This window comes from Anopheles merus, chromosome 3L, assembly GCF_017562075.2.
Source record: "Anopheles merus strain MAF chromosome 3L, AmerM5.1, whole genome shotgun sequence".
Lineage (NCBI taxonomy): Eukaryota > Metazoa > Arthropoda > Insecta > Diptera > Culicidae > Anopheles > Anopheles merus.
In genome coordinates, this window is record NC_054085.1 from 13,604,367 (window position 1) to 13,625,429 (window position 21,063).

The 21,063-nt window shown below is 45.7% G+C and overlaps 2 protein-coding genes across 3 annotated transcripts in view; both read left to right on the top strand.

Moving 5' to 3' along the window:
- Positions 1–3,061: 3,061 nt before the first annotated feature.
- Positions 3,062–21,063, top strand: part of LOC121599219 (teneurin-m) — a 531,100-nt gene continuing 513,098 nt past the window's right edge. For both annotated transcript variants that reach the window (XM_041926851.1, XM_041926859.1), the window contains exon 1: positions 3,062–5,662. The gene's annotated coding sequence lies outside the window, so the exon portion shown is untranslated. The remainder of the gene's footprint in view (positions 5,663–21,063) is intronic.
- Positions 11,135–12,171, top strand: LOC121599221 (radial spoke head protein 9 homolog). The gene has a single exon (XM_041926860.1). It carries the CDS (start codon positions 11,307–11,309, stop codon positions 12,120–12,122), a length of 816 nt encoding a protein of 271 aa, XP_041782794.1. The 5' UTR covers positions 11,135–11,306; the 3' UTR covers positions 12,123–12,171.

Genomic DNA, 21,063 nt, shown 5'->3' on the forward strand with positions numbered 1-21,063 from the left:
TCGAATTTGCACTCACCTCGTCGTCGGTCAGAAAAGAGAGAGAGCGAGAGTCACGAGCGGCAAAACGGAAGGAAGTAAAAAATTATCCACTCCAGACAAGCGAAAAGCCTGTTGTTGTTCGCTAGCCGGAAGTTTTGGCCTTGGCCGCAAAGTGACCAACCCTTGGGAGGAGTGGGAGCGGTGGCAGACGCTGCCGGTGCGGGGCAGGAAGGCAATTCATCATCATTTAATATTCATCGACTACCATCGCCTACGGCGTTAAAACGAGGCTGGCTGCGTCGTTCCGCCACTAAAGAGCGTGGCAGCAGTATCAGCACTGCACCTTCTCTCCTCTCTTTTGCAATGGTGGCGTGGAGGTGTCATTAAATGTATATTAAATAATTGAATTGAAAGGTACACTACGTGACCCAGATCGGTCCAGATCGGGTGTTGCAGGTCAATTGGGCATCAATCGGGATGAGCAGGTTGGAAAAGGGTTAATTTGACTGGGCATTATTGGGCACTTCCTGCTTCGGGTAGGTACTGCCTCCTGCCACGGCCAGGCAAACAACAGCTGGCAGGTGTATGCGTATTTGTGAAGCGTTTAAATGCCCCCCATCAATTATCGGCGATCGCCGCTGTTTGTGTACGATTTATGTTTATTTTGCCTCGGGTATTTTCCACCAGACAAAGTAAATATTTGCAAAAACTGAAAAGGAAGCTGTAGAGAAGGCTCAAAATAAACAGTTTAGTTTACAATAAAACTGTTGTTTGAGATTGCATCAGAACATTTTAAAGCCAAAGAAAAATGTGTCTGTAAGCAGCCTTTTTGGATAAAAAAAAATGGGAAGCAAAAAACCGGACGACACTAAATCAAACTCGTACACCGAACTATTGTACTGGAGACACAGACAGACTGCGAGAGGCTTTATCGAACGGCCCCGGGCAAAGCACACCAAACTAAACCAAACCGGCACCTGGCAACTGGCCCTTCCTTCTTTCCCTTCCAAAGCAGCAAGCCCACAGAAAAGGGAGACACGATAAAGATAAAAATAAAATATATGAATATAAATAGATCTGTTCGTGTTCGGTTTAAATAAATTCGGTTTCCAACCGGTACAACGCGACACGCGGTGCGACTGTTGCACTGCTGTCGCATTGCTTGCGAGCTTTCCACGCAAGCAACATGCTGCATGTCGCGTAACATTTTCTGCTCCCCTCGATAGTGGTTCGCGTTCCGGCAACGTATTTGCCGACGCCGAACCCGAAGACGGTGGCCGCTGGTGAAAAAAGGGAAAAACAAAAACCACAGCCACACACACACACACACCACTCGATGGAAAACAGTCGCGGAAGGCGGTTGTTGCAGTTTTTCAGCCCGTCAAGCGAATGGACATTGCGCAGGTCCTGGCAATACCAAACACGGCTTGGGACTCCCACTCACGCTTTCTGCCTAATGTAACGGGCTGGTGTTTACGAGGTGGAGCGTAGGGTGATGGTTAGCACTTGAGAAATAAACGAATTCTAAAGGACCCTTAGTTGAAGGTGCTTTTTTGATTAACAACCTGGTAATGTTAATAATATTTAACGTGCTTTTTTCGCGTGAAGAGGTTGTGGAGAAGGATGAAAGGGCGATGAGGACGCATTTAATAATTGGAAAATATGCGAGAGCGCATCGGCAGCATCTAATCGGTTTCGTTACTGACTGAGCATTTGAGTTACTTAAAGGGTAAGAGGAAATATAAATGGGAATTAGGGAAATATTTATGGAATGAAAAGGTAATGAAAAGAAATAGTTAGAATAGTTAGAAGAAATAAAAATCAGGGAATATCATGGAAAATGTAACAAATCATTAACAAAAGATAAATAAGTCCTTTGTGATTCAAATAATCAAATAAACAATTAAATAGTAATAAAAATGGTAACAAATAAAGCGAGAATGTTTTTGAAACAATATAAGACGAAAAAAAGGACAATAAGTATTGTACAATATAATAATCAAATATGCAACAGGAAGTCTTCATGATTATAGCTTCTTAAATGAAATAAAGTATAAAAAGGGACTAAATCACTTTTACACCCATCGAAGCATCCTTTTCTGTTTCGTAATCTTCAACTTGCCCGGAAAGGAAACGCCTTTCTACCCAGTTGCCTTTGCACATTTGGAACCGAAAGCCGAATGCCAATTGCAACAGCAGCAGCAGCTGCAATTGCACACATAGAAAAGAAAGCAAACGCATAATGGTCCCATCGCGCTGCAGTCGCGACGAGTAAGATGCATCCTGGGAAAGTCGTCCTTACTCCCAGCACAATAATTATATTATTACGGTTTTCAAGCACGAACGGTTCGTCGTCGTCGTCGTCGTCGTGCTGGTTCGTTGTTGAATACGATAAGGGGAGCCCGATGGTGCTCCAATGTAGAAGAGGAGAGTGGTAAGCAGTGCAGGACAGGAGGACGTGTGGGGTCGTTCGAACCATTGGATTCGGGTCCTTGTTGGGGAAATGCTGTTGCTGAGTTCTCGATTGGTGAGACCGAGCGAAGTCGTTGAAAGTGAGTGACTTTTGAATTTGTATGTTTCTGAAACATAATTGTTTGTTTGCTTTTTGTTGAAAACGCGGTTTTCTATTGAACTTTTAATAAATGCTAATTATTACTTTCGTAAACGATATATTTGATGTCGTTCCTTCAAAATGAAATAAATCTTAAATTCCTATTATCCCAGCATCCAGACGGCACTCACGCGACGAACTCACTCGTTCGCAACAGCCACTCGGGTAAGGTATCCTGCTGGGAATACACGAGCGCACCATAGGCTAGGTCGGCTAGCCGTTTCCATTGGGGAGCAATCCGCGTTTTTGAAGGTCGGTTTCATCTGAAGCGGACACACGGAGGTGGAGCATAACAGCGCATTTTGTTAGCAGCACACACATACGAGCAGCCAGTTGCAGTCACCGAAGCATTGCAAGGAAAGGACTAGCGACGACGACGACGACACGAACGCGCGCGTGTGTGTGTGTATGTGTACACCATGGTACGACACCGATCGGTAGACCGACCGGGGCCGCGTTAGGGCCGCCAGTTTATCGCGGTGTACCAGCGTGTAAAGACCTAGCCCATCGACCCATTAGTAACCCAGGGGCGTCGATGCTGTCAAGTGGCACTTGAAACCGATTAAAGCAGGCACCCGGGGGCGGTCAGAAAAGTGACGACGAGCAAGAAGAAGAAGAAGAATACCACTGGAACAAGATTTTCCTGGGGGAGGAAGCAGCCTTTGTACACTCGTGAAAAAGGCTTCCATTAGTGTGTATGTGTGTGTATGTTTGTGGGTGAGAGTGTGCGCGAGTGAGTAAACGATCGTACAGGAGTGTCGCGTGCAATACGATTCAGATCGCTGCTAAGAGAAGCTTAAAGTAGTCGTTAGGACCCTTGATTAGGTAAAATCCAACCGCGGACATCCCTTTGAAGAGCTTGACAGGACCAGCAAGACAGCAAGAACGATCGCAGGGTCGATTAAGTTGTAACCATTTTCCGTTCTCCAGTTTCTGCTCAGTTCCCGAATAATCCCCACACCCCGTCGCAACAGGGTTTGATGCTCACTTAAGTGTTTAGAAATGGTTGTGAACTAGTTGTTAAACCTTTCCCCGCATCGCAAGCAGACGCAAAGGTGTCACTTTATCCCCCTTAACCCACATCTACTCAAGGTTAGAGTTAGTCAGAGAGGCAAAACACCAGAAAAACCATCAACCAACAACGATTATAATCACCGATCGTAGTCGATCTGCATCATCCCACAATAGACTCTAGTGTACAGCAATACAGAAGAAAAACGAAAACCGTATGTGTGCGTGTGTTTGTGTGAATAAGTGTATAGTTGTGTTTGTGTTTGTGTGTGTGTTTGTGGAAACCTTTTAGGGAAGCAAATCTTCGCAGCAGTTAATAATCCGCTGCCGTTTAGTCCCTTAATCCTGCGTTAGTGCATTAACAGAGTCTACCTTTAGGCGCACAGAACACAGAAAAGGGTAATTGCATACTTTCACAGCCTTTCGCTTGTGGATTTGTCTGGGGACTTAAAAAAAACCGAGGCTGTCTGTACATTTGCTTCCATTTCGAGTGCTTATCGCGGTGGCTGAGTGTTTGCAAGCGTGTGAGCGGCGTTTAATATCGCACATGAATTTGTACGGCACGTGTGGCGCTGTCATAATACTGTGTGCATCTGTCGTACCGCTGTAACAAGCTTCCTTCCCCCCCCCCCCAGAACGGGAGGCTCTTTTGCGCTAAAAGCGCAAAACAAGAAAACCCCAAGCCTCCTTGATTGTACCCTGTGAACCTTCCAGTCCTTCCGGGCCACGATAGCTGACACAATCTTCCGGTCGTCGTCGCCGTCGTTGTGATACAGCTGCTCAACCAGACGGAAAAGGGGTGAAACACACTGCACAGGGCAAAGAACAAAGGCAAGCTGGTAAGAGGAAAAAACAACGAACGGGGTAAACAATTGTCAAAGCAAAAGCTCACCCACTCGATGTTCTGGTTCAACATGTTCACTCGCTAAAATTATCAAAACAGCATCTCAAACCTCCGTGGAAGACGCGAGGTGCAAAAGGACACACTGCGTGCCTCAGTAGAGTAAAAAAAAGAGGACACAGCAACACAGCGTGCAAGGAAAGATACACACACACACACACGGGGTAGCATGTTTTTCATTTCACCGCCTGCTCACGGGTGTGGAAAAACGACAGGCAACCTACGGCAGCAGCAGCAGCAGCAGCAGCAGCAGCAGCAGGAACAACGGTCGTGATTCCGGGGATTCCCTGTTCCGTCCTACCAGCTGGCGTGAGCCCGTCCTGTTTTTCGGGTGGGAGTTTTTCCAACGAAAAATGTGTCCCAACGCAGACAGGCGTGAAAAGCACCGGGTAAGGGATGCTCTCGATGTCGTGCTCGAGACGGCATAGAGCGGGTGACTTGTTGGGAGTGGAAAAGAAAGGGAACGCAACAGAGCCGACGTATTTGCTCCCGCTACAGGACGCCTTTCTAATCGGGTAAAATATCTCCCGACTTCCCGGGAGCCGCCGGTGCGCGAGGTCAAACGAGCATAACCTTTACCGGGAGTTGCACTGCACACTACACGCTACGTGTGCCATTCGGCGCATTCAGCTTACCCAACTCTGAACTTTGGACCGTTTTGGCCCAGCGCGTTAAACACGTAATAATTTTCTTGGACGCGCAGGCGGACGTCTTTGCAGTTGCAGAACGGTGTGAAGCACGTGCCGATAGTTCCGTAGCAAGAAGTCGAGCCCTCGGGGCGGCACCAGGCACACTCGCTTCTTCGAGCTTCGAACCTTTGCAGACGAACGCTGGCAGTCGTGCTGCTTCGTGCTAGGTCGGCTAGCGGACGGTAGGGAGAGGTGATAAAAAACACCAATTTTTGGGGCAAAAGGAAGGAAGCGGTTTCCCTCACACTTGTGAAGTGAAAATTGCAGTGAAGTGGAAAACGGTGTCCACCGTCCGCAGCAAGACGCGGTCAAGTGCGAGCGCCAGAAGCCAGTAGCAAAACAGTGTGAAGTCAAGAGGATAGAAGGCCTGCGTGAAGTGTCGTTGCTGGTTGAAGCACCTTTCCCCGCAAAGGTGGTACCAGAACGGACCGTTTTCCTTCTTCGTTGCATCGCGTTCGCTCGCTTCGGAAGGTAAGTGATATTGGGATCTTCCCTGCGCTTCTTTTTTGTTTGTGCTCTCCCAAACGGCACCCAAGTATACACCCGAGAAGGTGTCCCAAAGTTGATTCGTTTTTCATTTGGTGGTGTTTTTTTCGTTTTTCTAGCTTCAGTTTCAAAAGTTTTTTTTATCCATTTCCCACTTCTTTTTTTGCTATCCCCGAGTTTTGGGTTAACTCCGTACAAGTAGGGTGCAGAGTAAACACAGCATCGTCGGAATGGGAGAAGGAGGATAAAATTAGGTGACAGAGCTGTTGGATTTTCCACAGCTGCACAGTGTGATTTGTTGGTGTCGCTCTTCGCTTCGGTTCGCCCTACCGGAATGAGGGATTTCCGGGATTTGATAGAAGGTTTATTGGAGTCATTTCGGAGGTTGCTTTCTTTCGCTTTCGCCCTCGCGTGATCCGTGCGTTTGGTTTGTGGGGATCAAAGTTGATTCTGTTTATCTAGTCGCTGGCGGTGTCTCATAGCGAGGATTTCTGTGCAAACATAAAGATACTTAGAAGCTCTTGTCGTGGATCTCGTTTGCGATAATCTGCTTCTGTTTGGTGTGTATGTGAGTGTTTGACAATGTTGCAAACGGGATTGAATGGTAATTTAAGGTACTTTTTAAAGCGTTGTTAGATTGCTTTGCGAGTGTAGCTAATACCACAACAGCCGTTTGGTGTGTTGATTAAATGACTTAATGACTGAAGAGTATTAATTTACCTATTTTGAGTGTTTACAAATCATTCATCTAAAAGGAAGTTACTTATTGGAAATGTTATTTCAAAAGAAATGAATCCAATTCAAGAGATTACAGGATGAATTTTAGAGACAAGAAAAGTTCTGGACGAAAAAAAAAGTAGAAATTAATTCAAATTTTCATCCAATTTTGAACCTTTTTAAAGAATATTCCATTTTAATTTCAAGTATCATTCTATATCCAGCCCAAACATCGGCACAACACGTCACTACATCCAGTGGTGCACTTGGAGATAATTAAAATTTTCGGTCACGAACATTTGCAGAGGAAAAATTGGCAAACCTCTACTTCAGACCGAGCAACTATTCCTACACCCTGCAAAATACATCTCTTCTTATAAAAAAAAGAGGTGGAACTCCGAGGATACTGCCTGTTTCCGTTTGTTCATTTTGAACGTTCGACTGTGCTACTGCTGTATGTGAGTGCTTGATCGTATCTCAACTGACCAAGCTTTTTTCATACCCTTAAAAACTGCTGAAAACTGCCCGACACCGATAAAGAGGCGGAAAAATTAGTTCCCTTCTCTTTCTAGTGTCTGGGTGTGTGTGTGTGTGTGTGTCCAAGTCTGCCGCATGTCACTCATGGATGCACTTTCACCGCAATCGAAACAAAGTCTGACTCCCCCTACCTACCCTTCCTCAACACACCCAATGCTCTGGCCCTTGCCGTTTCCGGTTTGAAACTGTTGAAGTTCTCTTTTTCCGGTGGGTTTTTCGGTGGTTCCAACCGAGCTTGTCGCAGCCCTGCCACCCTCTAGATTGCAATTGCACCACCAGCAATGTCTCGTTGTTCGCTGCGCGTGACTAGCATAGGAGTAGGCTCTTCTTCTCGTGTCATTGTTTTTTTTTGCATCCGCTGCTGCCACTACTACTGCTGCTGTTCACTGGTGTTTGCTTCCTGCACAACGTTCCTACGGCCTAGTTTGACATGGTTTTACTGCTGACGGTGATAATTGTTCACCGCTTATACCACTTTTGCTGATTTTCGAGCCGGCGCTGTCACCCAAACCGACCGACACGATGGTGATGACGACGATAATCATGCCGATGGTGCTGATGATAATGATGATGACAAATGGGGTTCGTAGTTCTGGATAGATTGTGAAGGGGGAGCTGATGAGAGAGTCGGACGATCGAATAAGTTACTTGAAGAGGCTTGCTGCTGGGGCCGAATAGTTGAAATGTTTTTCAAAATGAAAAGCATTGTTCTCAGTTTCAGTTATATCAAAAGGAGTGTTTGAACTAAATATGTGGCTGGAAGTGTTCCAAAGGCTTTTTAAGCGACTATTTTTAGAAACTCTTGTGTAATGTGCTAAGAGCTTTATATCAAGCAATCAATGTTTATTCTTCCTGTGAGCCTTCCATAAATTAATTTTAATTAACCAAAGTCTTAAAGAAACAGAAATTAAAATCAGTTTTTAATTACTCATGACACATTCATTGGAATATTTTTGGTACTTGGATATCAATTGAGATCTGTTCAGGAAATTAGCAATAAAATTTTAATGCAAGTCAATAAAATTAATACATGTCTTGTAAATTATTTTCAATAACTCAATTTATTTTGGTTGGGAAAATTGTTTTGTGTTCGTAATGTATAAAAAATATGAGTTGAACTCTTATAAACTTCAGAATCCCTCACATAAAGTCAGCAGGTCGTAATTCTGATTCTGATTCTGATTCGTAATTCTGAAAGGTGCTGTTCTTGTTGATGAAGCTTAATAAGAGATCCATTGCTTAGGCGTACTGGTGGTCTATTGTATAACTGCGCTGGCTTCTGCAAGGCCAGACGTTTGATCAATTCCCATCAGGAGACTGTGATCCTCCGCAGCAGTGATTTGTTTTTCTGAATGCGTGGTGTAAATAAGCCAACACAGAGAAACCTTATATTATAGACCATCATTTCTATGTTTAGGATTTATATAAAGAAAGTCATTCTTAATGAGAGGCTTAAACACAATATGGATTCGAATGTCATCTGACAGCTTTCAAATAGATTCCTATAAAGTCACTTTATTCACTCATTTTCCTTCAAGCGTAGTACCATCTTCATAGTGATCAAGCCCAACAAAGACCCATAAACAATAGCGCTCACTAGCTGGGGACACGTAAATTGGAAAATCCCCTTAAGCTCCCAGCTGCAAGCTCTCGAAACAAACTCCCAAAAACACCCGATAACAATGATTTAAATCGCGTCAAACAGCAGTGATAAAATCAAAAGTTGTCCAAGTCGAGCAGTGGAGAAAAGTTCGTCTCCTGCTCTGCGCGCTGAAACAAAATAATCCTTCAAGAAAGCGCACAAAAACACTTCACCGGATTTGTGGTGACGAAAAGAAAAAACCGCTTCTCTCTCTTTTTCTCCCCATAAGCTCAAAAATCACTTTTTCACCGACTTCCGGACAACGGGGCACACTCTCCGGATGGGAGCTGCCTTGGCTTCGCGCAAGGAGCAAAAATAACTTAATTAAAAGACACGCGAACGGACAGGGACGGCACAGTTGGTCAAAGAAGGTACTGGTGGTGTCATCGCCTGAAGGCTTGTCACCACTAGTGAAGGCATCCTCTTGCCAACACTAGTCCTCAGACCGGTGGTTTACCATTTGTGCCATTCTTGGCAGCCCTTTGGCAGCCTCCCGTTTCCGCTCCGTTCCAGTTTTCCGCTCCAGTGGCCAGTGGTTCCGGATTTCATCCAGCTTCTTCCGTTCGGTTCTTCTCAGTGTGTGTGTGACAAAAACCTTCAGTTTTGACTTTCTTTCGGGTTGATTTTCGTTCGCCTTTTTCTTTCCTTTTCCTCTACCTTTTGCAACCGTCACACAAATTAAGCTACCGACAAACTGCATTGTACTGCACCGGTTCTGGCTTTTGTGTGGGGCAGAAATTCAATAATTATGCCAAACGGAAGGAAAAAGTTTTCCACCTCCACCTCGTTGCGTGCCCCTCTGCAAGTTCCAGTTCCTTCCGGATGGCGATGGACTGGAGTGCAATTTTTCTTGGTCACCGTGTTGAGAGAAGTGTCTTTTTTCCATTCCGTTCTGTCCCTTTCGACGGCAAACGCGCGAGGGAAGAGTAGCAGAGTGTTAAATCAACCCACAGTACAGCTCGCGGGCAATTCTTATTTCCCTTGCAAATTTTGTATCCCTTTTTGGGGAGGTTTTGTGTATGTGTGTGTGTGTGTGTGGTGGGTGCCAGTGCGAGCGAGGTTAGTATGCAGCAGCGTTGCTGCGGTGTTGAAATTGTCGTTTTCGTCCTTGATTGGCCGGTGGACTCGTACTTCCGCGCCAGCAAGGAAGGAAGGATAAAGAGTGGAAAATCTTTTTCCGGGTTTTGCAAGTGGCCCTCACGGTGTACGGTACGCTTGTCCGTAGGGCTTCGCTGGTAGAGCTGATGAAGTCGGCTGCGAACTTTCAGCGTTTAAAAATTCCTTTCCTTCCTGGCGTAAGAGCTTTGCGCTGTGCGCGGTGTACGCAAGATTGAAGCGTTGCGTCATATCGCATGACTAATCGGATACCCAGAATGGCTGTGAGAGCTCAAATTGGATTTGAGTTTTGGCTGGAAAGCATATTTTGCGATTGTTGATAAATAGCTTACATGCAGAATGGAAGAAAGGGTTTCTTGATTGAATATAACTTTCACTACTTGCACAAGTTCGCTACTTGTATAAAGCACTGGAATGTAAAAAAACTGCTACTTTTTTGCATACATTCTTTCTCCAAACGCATCTGGCGTCCGAAAATATATTCCTGGTCACAAATATCCATTTCCCGACACCGGCCCGAGGACTTCTCCTGCTGCAAGTGATTTTGCATAAATGAATGAGCGAATGAGCCCGGAACGGAAAGCAGATGCCTAGCAGCGAAGCAGAGCTTTCGCTGTCGCTTACGATGCCGGGGAAGAAGAAAAGAAAAAAAAAGAATGCTACTCCACCGTCAGCAATTGCAAATGAAAATGAGAAGGCAAATGAACGGTAAATATGAATGCATCGTTTCCCTGTGAAGCATTTGAATTTCTTCATAGTCAGAGCGATAAACGTGAACGGAAAAAAGGGAAGTGCAAAGACAAGAACAGCGAGCTTATCCTTTTTTTTGGCAGGACGAACTGCTTGCTGGTGCACGGTGAAATGGATTCGATTTTGTGACAATTTGTTAGACGGAAACCGTGCAGCCAGTACGTACCAGCCAGCTGTCGAGCTCGATGGATGGATTGGAGAATATTAATTATGTTAAGGTTCCCGATCGGCTTTTCCGTTGTCGCAGTTTCGATGTTCCGCTTGCTCTGCTCTGTGCTAAAATTTGTTCTACTAAGCCGATAGAAGTATGCAAATTCCTTGCAAATCCGGTTTGATGCTCCGGCTGCATGAAGGGAAGGGATGAAGTGTTTAATTTGGAGTTCCATTTGCAGTTTTCGTCGCTGTGCAAATGCAAATGGAATATTTTTGGATAGATTAGAGACGGAGAGCTGAGCTTGAAGTTTGTGTGTGGTTTTGAAATTCCTACGGGAATGTAGAATTATTTGGGAAAGAATTTCGGGACGTCACTTATGCAAACGCATCAAAAAGAGTCTTGATATTAGTCGTAGTGGAAAATAATGTCTTATTTATTGCACATCGTTCCTATACTGATTTTTACAGAAAGAGCGAATGAGTCATCATCCACATCCTTGGTATGTAAGTGGAGCAAATTAAAAAAAAAACTCACAATACCGAGTAGGCTGCATACACACAAAAAGGCACAACTTCGTTTCCAATCCCAGCAACCTACACAATAGCCCACAATTTTGCCCCAAAGAAAAGTTGTTTGTTCATTACCAGTTCGTTAACAGCTTCCCAACGCGATTTTCCCATTCCTTCCAACCGAAAAGAGAAGAAAAAACACCGATGGAGATTGACAGCTTCACCGAGCTGGTGCCGCTGCTGTCCAACTTCTGGCGCACCATCCCGGCCGCCCAGCAGCTCAAGCTCGAGAGCTCGCTGACGCTGCTGAAGCAGGATCACCAGCTGAGCCAACTGTACTTTCTCGGCCGGCTGGAGGCCCACTCGGTCGCGTACCTGCTCGCGTTCGGCACGCCCGGGCTGGATGTGTTCCGGGAGCGAAAGTTTTACTACAGCCGGAACGCGGTCGACTGGATACTGCTGCTCGAGCCGACCGATTGGACCGAAGAGTGGAGCCGACTGTGGGCAGAGTTTACCGGCAATGCGTCGTTCGCGTTCAAAATGCGCTCGCTGGCGGCGGGCAGTGCCGGTGTGGTGGTGCGCGAACAGGATCGGCTCTGGTGCGTGATCCATGCGATCCTGCGGGAGGGGGCCGGTGTACCGCGCGGCGCCCTGCGCATGTCGACCGAGCGGGATGTGGTGCTGAACCCGCTCTTCCGGGGGTTGACGCGCGCGGAGATGGTGCAGCTGGCCAACTATCAACACTTTCGGCGACCGGAGCGGCCGGCGGAGGAGAACCTGCGCGGCCGGAAGGAGTGCGATCTTTCGTTCGACGTGTTCGATCGGCTGGAGGTGGATGTGCTGCCGGAGGGCAAAAGCTTCACCATGCGGGTGGACGATTCCGGGCGGCTGGCGGTGTGGAGTTCGCTGCACTGGCTGGGGCTGGAATTTTTCCACAAAGCGGACAGCAATGTGTACGGGTTCTTTTACCAGGGCGATGGGCGTAAAAATTGGGATCTTCCCTTCATGGTAGAGCTGTAAATGGATGAAAGATTAAATAAGAAACACGATCCATTTGAAAATCGTTAAACGTGCTGTTGTCTTGGCTATGGTTTGTGTCTTGGCTAAGGATGCTGCAGTTTCACCGAACGGCCGTCAGGGTGCTCTGCAATCGTTCGTATCGTTTCTTCCCCGTACCGAGCGGCAGCAGGCACTCAACGCACGAACCGAACAGGCACGAATTTTCCTTCCACCGCGTGGTCTGCGTGGTTTTCTTTCCGACAGTGCCCGAGTGAAGGGTTTTTTTTGTTTGCTTCAATTCTCCGCTCGTATGCGTATGTGGAGTGAGTCGCGTGGGGTTGGCAGTGGGAGGAGCTTGAATGGTTGAAGGCGAAACCCATCACGCGGCAGCGGCGCAGGGTAAGGTAATCGTACACAATATTGCACCGCTAGCGCTAGCGACGAAAGCCACTTCAACTGGGTAATAAGTTCTATTTTGCAGCAAAATTAAACTCGCTAGTGGAAACCCGTGGCGGCTTTGTCAATGGGGCTTGGGGGAAAGAAGATGAAAAAAAACAAGTCCATAAACAGGTGAGCATGTTGGGGACATTCGGGGTTGCCAAAAACTGCACATGTAAGCAAATGATTGCTGAAAATGTGGAAGAAAAGAAAGATTTGAGCGAGCACCGAGAAGTGTTTGTTTGTGACGAGGCTAAGGAAGTTGAAGTGCATGGAGATAAAGATATTGAGCATGAGTAAATACTACAGAACAAAATTTTACAGATGATGAAGTTTTTTTAAAATAAGATTTGTTGTTTAAAATAATTCGAATAATAGCGAAAAATGAGTTTCAAATTTATACAGCAAAAGGAACAATTCTTTAAAAGATGAAAAAATACAACAAATAAGGAAAATATAACGAAACTAAAAGAGCACATAATAAAAGATAAAGACGAATATAACATGTTTAACAGTACTAAACAATTTCCAAATAGCAACAAAATATCTATCATACAAATAATTACTAAAATCATTGTTAATATAAATAAATGAAAATAACTGTGGCTCAAAATGAAAACGAAATGAAATGCAAAGTGACAAAAAAAACTTACAAAAACATGACAAAAATAAGCAAACGGAACTACAATCAAATAACAACACTTTAAGAACATCCAAAAATAACTTCAATGAGCAATACATATTGTTTCAATACAAAACGCCTAAACATTTTCGTTTGCCTGTTTGCAGTACACCGGATCAATGACAGTGAAATAGCAAACAGCACACAGTGTGCAAAGCACACAAAGCACATCAGCATTAAAAACAAAAAAAAAAGACGCGTCACAAAAAAAGCATCGCGAAGCATGGTGGTGAAGAATAACTATGCCTGCCACATTGCAGCCAAATTTGCATCTCGATATTGCAGCGGGACAAATTGATGAAAATAGGGACAACGAGAACGCAAAAAAGGAGTGACAAACAGGGATGAAAAAACCTCTCCGAAACAAAACGAACACTAACCAACCGACCGGGCGAGCTTTTTCGTTAACGTTCGCTGCAACCGTTTAGCTTTCCTATTGTTTTGATCGTACCAGCCGTCTGATTTTTCTTTCCTATTGGACTCGGGTTTTTTTCTTATTGCCCTGTACTGTCTGTTGCTGCTACTGCGTTATCTGTTTTCACGAGTGTGTCGCTCTTCGCCCCATCACTCGCCCGCCCGTCGTTCGTCTTCTGGGTTGTTATTGTTGGCAAGGGCAACATGAATGTTTCACACGAAAGGTTGCTGCGAAATGTGCCTCCCTATTTGGGTGCGCTGCGCTGTTTGAGGTTTGCAAAATGCGGCTGCGTTGGGTTGGGAGGGAAAATTTGAAATTCCGTCGCTCGAGGACACACGTGAATGTTGAATGCCAAATTGCAATCGATTGCGCGAGCGTGTGCGGGCGCTGGCGCACTGGGGGTTTGGGAAGTGGAAACTGTTTGGCCTATTTGCGCCACATTCTAACCCCTAAACGGTCGAACTGTATCAGGATCATCATCATCATCATCGTCACCATTCAGCTACACCAGTTATCGCCTCCACCGGTGCACCCATGCCCGACAAAAGGGGACAATAGGGCTGCACCAGCAGTGGGCGATTCATTGGGGAGAAATATAAGTTCGAAGTTCAGCATGTGTGATTTTTACGGTAACGGTTATGGATGGGATAAAGCGGGAAGGCTGCCCGGTTGGTCCCGTGTCCCGGGGTGATATTGTAGAATTTAGTCAATTTCCCCGCTGTGTGTGTGACCCCACCGCCTGTTTAGACGTTTGCGCTGGTTGCACCCGGGATAGGTTGGACACACAGCACACCAGATACGGGCGGAGATAAAAAGCGCACCAGCAAAATAAAATCGAATTGCAGCCCGGCAGGCATTTGTTAGCTTCGTTGCGTCCTATTCCATCTGTTGTCCCGCTTTTGAGTGGTGGATGCATCGAGCAGTGTGACTGTGAATGCGGATACTTTATTGATAATGACAGTTCGATTGCAGCTGGCCTGTTAATTTGGGCACATGCATGGCACGAGTGCATCCGGGGGACGTTGTCTGGTTTAGGGCTGCAGGCTACAGAGGAATAGTTGGAATAGATGTGAAAAGTATGCCTTATTTGGAACTGCTCGGATGGGGAGACTATATACTATGTGCGGAGATTATAGAATGGCTCTTTTAGTACATTGTACCTTTCTGTTCTTATAAATATTATAATTTTTAGTGCAAGCTTAGAAAAAGTAAAATTAATACATAAAGTATGTAATATCAAAATAAAACCAATAAGAAAATAGTAAAATAAAAAGAGAGGACAAGGAACATGTAATAAGACATACAGCTACATGAAGCAGTCAAATATAAAACAAAGAAAAGAAAAGAAACTATGAAAAAGATAGTTAAAAATATGTAAAGGAAATGCAACAATACAATATTTAAAAAATGTTAGCTACAAATAATCAAATGCTTATTTTCTGTGTAAGAAAAAACATGAAATGAATATAAAAACGTAAAATTATAGCTTTGAAAAGAATGGATTTAAAGAAAATCTTATAAATTTCATTAAAAGAAGCAAAAATAGACAAAAGTTGTCACATTCAAGTTATACCACGAACGAAGCTTCCCCAAGCTATCCTTATCTTACCCGAACCATACCTGTCCGCTGCCGGCCAAGGTGCTCCGGTGCTGCGGAGCGAAGAATGATTGCTTTCGCCATTGCTACATCGACCAACTCTTCAGCAAACTATGTCAGATACAATTCTTTAAATCTTCTATCTCCGCCCCGGTGTACCTCCGTCCCCACGCTGGTGCTTCAACGATACCGAACGACAACGAACGACTGGAGTCGATAAATATCGTGCTTTCTTTGCGCTGCCGGACTATTGTAGCGGACAGAAGAGGTTGACTTTGGCTACCAACAATTATCCCGACCCGGCCTGCAGCGAGCAGCAAGTTGGCTGAATAAACGAAGATACTTTACCACTGCTCGCCAAAATGGTGGCGGTGGTGGCGGCGATACTTGGCCGTTGGTTGCATTATTTCCTCGAGTTCGATCTTCGAGCACGACTGGAGCTGGATTCGATTTTACCCTTGGATTGGCGCCTGGCGTAAAGTGCTGAAGTGAGAGAGAGAGAGAGAGAGAGAGAGAGAGAGAGAGAGAGAGAGAGAGAGAGAGAGAGTGCAGGAAGAAAGCGAAACCGGCGTGCAAAGACTGGAGCTGCAGTACGGAATCCAATTCGTGCGCGATACTTCATTGAATGGCCAGTCGTCCAGGCAGGCAGCAGTGTGTCCTGTGCAATGCGATGACTTCGTTCGTCCTCGCCGGCAGATAAGGGGATAAGCTCTTCTCTGTGTGTGTGTGTGGGTTTCTTGTTCTCTTCTGCTCTGTTCTGTTTCTCTGCTGTACCGTCTTCCTGTTCTACAAGTGTAAAAGACCGGAAAACCCTCCCACGAAGGTTTCAAGGTGATGAAACATGGCGTGGCGGTGTCGGGCACTCGGGCTGTATTGTGTATGTCCCGTGCCCCTTCCTCGAGCGGTTGGAGCGCAACAAAAGAAAGCCGGAGAGATAAATTGCACTAGCCGGAGCGTGTTTTTGCAAGGAAATCATTAAGAACTTTAATCTTTTCATCTACCGCCCGTGCTCGCTTGCAATGGGGGTTTACCTGCCATTGCTTGGCCCGGTGGCCGTGGAAGTGAAGTCTACCAGCACCGGGACCGGTGCCTGGCTTGCAGCAAACGACGCACCGAAGACGACAATGAATAGCTGAACTTCCACTTTGAGCGGAAGGAGAGGTTTTTGTGTCCTCTCCCCCCCCCCCCCCCAGGAAGATGGAAAGTGATCTTTGTCATTGCAGGGGACCTCTTAGTTCATCGTCGGCCGCCAGCTCCAAACCGCTTCCAACAGCCATTACGGTCATTGCAAGCTCTTAACGGAGGCGCTATATCTCGAAATGTGTGGACAGTAGTTTAGCAAACTGTAAGGAGTGTGCTTGTGTGTGTGGAAGGATGGGAAGGGAAATGTGAAATCGGGAAACAATCATGCTGCCCGGAACTGGGGGCAAGACGGGGTGCATGCAGCGTGCTCTATTGTTACCTATTCCCCATCCCTTATGCAGGAAAGGAAAGGCAAAAGCGGCGCGCAAACGATTGCGGATTTTGAGGCAATATCCAATCCATTTCGATTATCGTCATCGGGTGTGTACGGTCGACCGTGGAGCTGGTGCAATTCTTTCGACTCTTCCGGTTGAATCACAACACAACAGCATCACCTTGGGGGGGGGGGGGGGAGGAGTAAGCATTCTATTCTATCGAAAAAGTTTTGCTGCTCCAACTTTGCGCTCCAAACCAAGCAGAGGAGGAGGGTTCAACATTTCAGCAGTTTTATGATTGGGAAATTTATTTATATGATTGAGTGGACACGAATGCGACCGAGCAATGTGTGGAGCAATGTCGAAACAGATTAACATTGTTCCGTTTGGATGGGGAAGTGTCATTCTACTGGAAGGAAAGGAAACTACGCTTTGTAGTTGTTTAAATTTCGAATTCAAGTCCAGTCATTTCCTGGTGATTTGGAACTGCTTTGAGCCAATGCCAATGTATTTCTTTATTTTAAAATAAATTAAATTATAGCCTCAAGTTTCTTCACCCAAACATCTGTTTCAAGAAAATTGAACATCCATTGTGCAACTTTTATTAAACCAGCAGCGAATAAACATAAAAAACAACCTCTCAACGACATTATTCATTCCACTGCGTCGAGCTTTCAATAATGCCTGTTTGGGCCCGTCTCCCAACTCAGCGAACACAATGTACTTCAGTTAGAAAAGTTTTATCTCTCGGCAGACGCCTTTGTTCGGGACCAATTTTCATCGCTAGCCCCATGGTCTTCTTAAAAAAATAGCTCCCTCCCTCTCTCTTAATACTATCGCTGGCGTCTTTACGCCATCTGTTTCCCGTTGTGGAAGAAACGGCTCAAAAGAAAATCAGCGCCATCACCAGGATCCAGGATCATCCCGAGCGAAAGCGATCTTATCGTGCGCGTTTCTTCCCCCTGCTCGGTGTCTCATTTAAACTGATGTTGTAAAAGTTTTTCCAATAATAATCACTAGCTGTTAAGAAGTTAGCTACCGTCCCGTGCCCCCCTTGTTCGACCAAGTTAATGACAATGTTGAACGCTGCAGGGCCGCACGGGAGCATGTGTTCGATGGCTGGGTAGGAGGATGGCGTTCCTTTACTTGCTCGAACCGATCGAACGATAATTGAACTGAAAGGAGGCGAAGATGAAAAGAGAAGAAAAAAAAGGCCCTCAATTGTTGTACGATGTCAATGTGCAATTTTGAAACGAGTTTTGTTAAACTCTTTCCATTACATGCTTGCAACAAAAGACGCTTTTTTTTCTCTGTTTCAAAATCATAAAAGCACATCACGATGCTGCAAACGTCGCATTGGTTGGAAAAAGCGCTCCCGTTTGTGGGAAATTGTTGCCCCAAAAACCGGCTCCCAGCGGTGGGAGAGCACATCGTCACCATTTGGAGCCCGAATTTTGTCACTGTTTCGAATTGGAGGAAGCTTTTGAAAATGCAAATTTTGAACCGCTCCATGTACGATGCATGCTGGACGCTCTGTTCAGAGGAAAAGGAAAACCAGCATGGAACGGTCGGGCCAGGGGCTGGGTGCTAAATTATTCGCATTGAAATCAAAATAAATCGTCCCGCATTCACGGCACTGTGCGCACTGATGTAACTGTCGAGTGGGGGAGGCGTAAAGGGAACGGGAGAGGACATGTCGAGGGGAGGGAAAGTGACCGGCATGAGCCAGGTCCGGTAATTATTTAAAATTACTTCAATCAAATATTCATGAACCTTTCACGTCGAAGGTGCGGGATGAATTTTGCTTTCAATCGCTCGTACTGTCTCTCGTTCTCTCTTTATATGTCTCTCTTTCTCTCTCTCTCTCTCTCTCTCTCTCTCTCTCTCTCTCTGTCACTCGTTCTATCACCCGTATCAAATGGCGAGGCGTGTGGCATCCCACCGGAGAATGTATGTGCCGTGTCCACTATCGTCCCTTATCGGTGATTATGGCAATGATGACGTCGATGATGATTCCGATGGTTATGCTGGCGGGCGGTGTATGTCTATGTGCTGTGTGTGTGTGTGTCCACCCCGATTACGATATCCACCGTCGAGCGGCCCCGTCGAGCGTTCGTCTGTCTCTGTCGGTGTGTTTCCGTGTGCACCAATGGTGTACGCCATATTTTGAATCGCGGTGGACGGACAAAGCCTGGAAAATGGCAGATGGCACGGTGTGGCACGGTGTGGCATACGTTTTCCGTAACATTTAGCCCGGATGGCGAGCTTTTACCCTCATCGAATGGGAGGACCATGAAGAAGAGAGGCAGCCAAAAGGGAAAGATGCTGAATTTACATACGCTCGCTGTGTCGTGCCGCTGGTGCAAAGGCGAGCCACAGAAACGACACGACAGGCGTCATTGGAACGACGGTTTGCTGTCGTTTCCAACGCATCATTAAGGTGCTGCGCTGGCTGGTGTGCCTTGTGACGGTATGTGCAGGGCGTTCCCATGTACGTACGTGAAAGGTTTGGTGCCTTGCAAAGCCCGAGGCCACCTTGATGGCGGTCTTTGCAGAGCGATCAATCCTTGGGGCAAGGCCTCCTTGATTGGGAGCGCTCAGGCCTTGTGTCAATAAAGCTGGCTGGTAGGCAATTGCGTGCCCAGGGGGGTTTTTGGGGCTTTCGAGAGGGGCGTTTAACGAAGCGTTTGCTATTTATCGAGAACGGTTTTCTGACATTCTGGAGAAGGGAAAATACATGCTAAAATGTGAGTGAAATAACAGAAAAGCTTTCAACCGTTTCTAAAGTAATGGAGTTCAAATAAGAATGCAATAAGCTTAAGCTGAATGAGACTTGCTTATTGTATTTTGATGGTATTTCATTAGTTTCAAATTAGTATTTTTTGACATCATTTTTCTCTCCATCTTGTTGGCCTCTTTTCTCTCTCTCTCTTTTTGACATCATAAAAACAATAAAAAGTGCTCTTTTTAATTTACCACAACAGCAATACAACCCTACCTACCATACCTGAAGCAGAGAAATAGCACAGAAATTATACCAGAAAATCAGGTTATTTATGACGTCTTAATCTGTTCGCCCTATCCTTCCAGCCCTGCCCTGTCTGTGGTCGAAACGCTTACAAAGTATTTTCAATTTTTCAACCATCATGGCCTACTCGTTGTGTATGTAGAGTAGCAGCCCGGGTAAACCTGGGTTAGAAAAATGGCCAAACCTCATTCCAAAGCGTGCCTCCTTCTGGGCGGTGGCTTACCATTACCACACACAGTACGGTACGGTACTTGGTGGGGCGAACCAAGGCGTAAAGAAAAAAAAGCGTTCCCATTCCAAACCACTAATTTGTGACCACCCTTTTTCCCCGGGTGGTGGTTGACGGTGCCCATTCGAGTACGATTCGTTTGCTGGTGCTGGCCATAAGCTGGCGGCTGGGATTGGGAGTGGGTTTTAAAATAAATAAATGTGTATATTGTACCGGTGTTGCAGGCGATTAAATTAAACTAATGTCTTGATTCTACATTAAATTACGTTAATTTTCCGTTTGGTTGGGCGTTTCGGTTTGCCAGGGTGGAGGGCTGGAGGTCGAAATTGAAGGGATAAGACATTCAACGTACATTAAGTGGTGGTGTACATTTCAATAAAGGAGGTTTATGAGGATGTCCTGATAATATAGATTTTTATGCATAAATAAATAATAAATAACACGAATACTTATGTACTAAAGCTTTTTCATCCTGTAAAGCAAAACATAATCTCAAAGAAAAAAATATTAATATTATTATGTTCATTAATTCTATGTACTTTTCTCCACCAATATTGAATAGAAAGTTTACAAAGATTAAATTGTTTAAATAACTGAATTAAAAAAAAACTACCACCATCGTGCTCATTGTTCGTTTAATTTCCACCAGGCAGCGCTAGTGTTTTTGCCTGGCTCCATTGTTGGCTGCAAAACCTCTCTATCGCTGCAGCTACCAAACGCACGGGGCTCGGACGGTAGCGGGTCGCTTCGGTAGCACCACAGCAGTGGACAAATGAATGCTCATTAAATCTACCGGCACAATTGCCGCCTCCCGCTGGCTCCCCATCCCAAACCGGGCCCCAAACCACAAGCAATGGTGGTTCGCAGTCCCCGGGCCCCGGCGTCGGGTCCTTCTTCCCTGGTTGGGTACTTCAGCATCACAAACAATGACATTAACATACTCGATCCAGTCCGACCTCGGTCCGTGGTATGAGCCGGTTGCCAGTTTAAATGAGCACACATTTGTCCTAGGAATTGCCTTCCAGGCTCATACCTTCCGACCGTGCCCCACACACAAACACTCACACACACAGAGCGGGAGAGAGACACACATTTAGCATAGACCGTTGGCGTTGC

Coding starts and splice junctions, on each gene's coding strand:
- LOC121599221 (XM_041926860.1), top strand. CDS start 11,307: ATGGAGATTGACAGCTTCACCGAGCTGGTGCCGCTGCTGTCCAACTTC.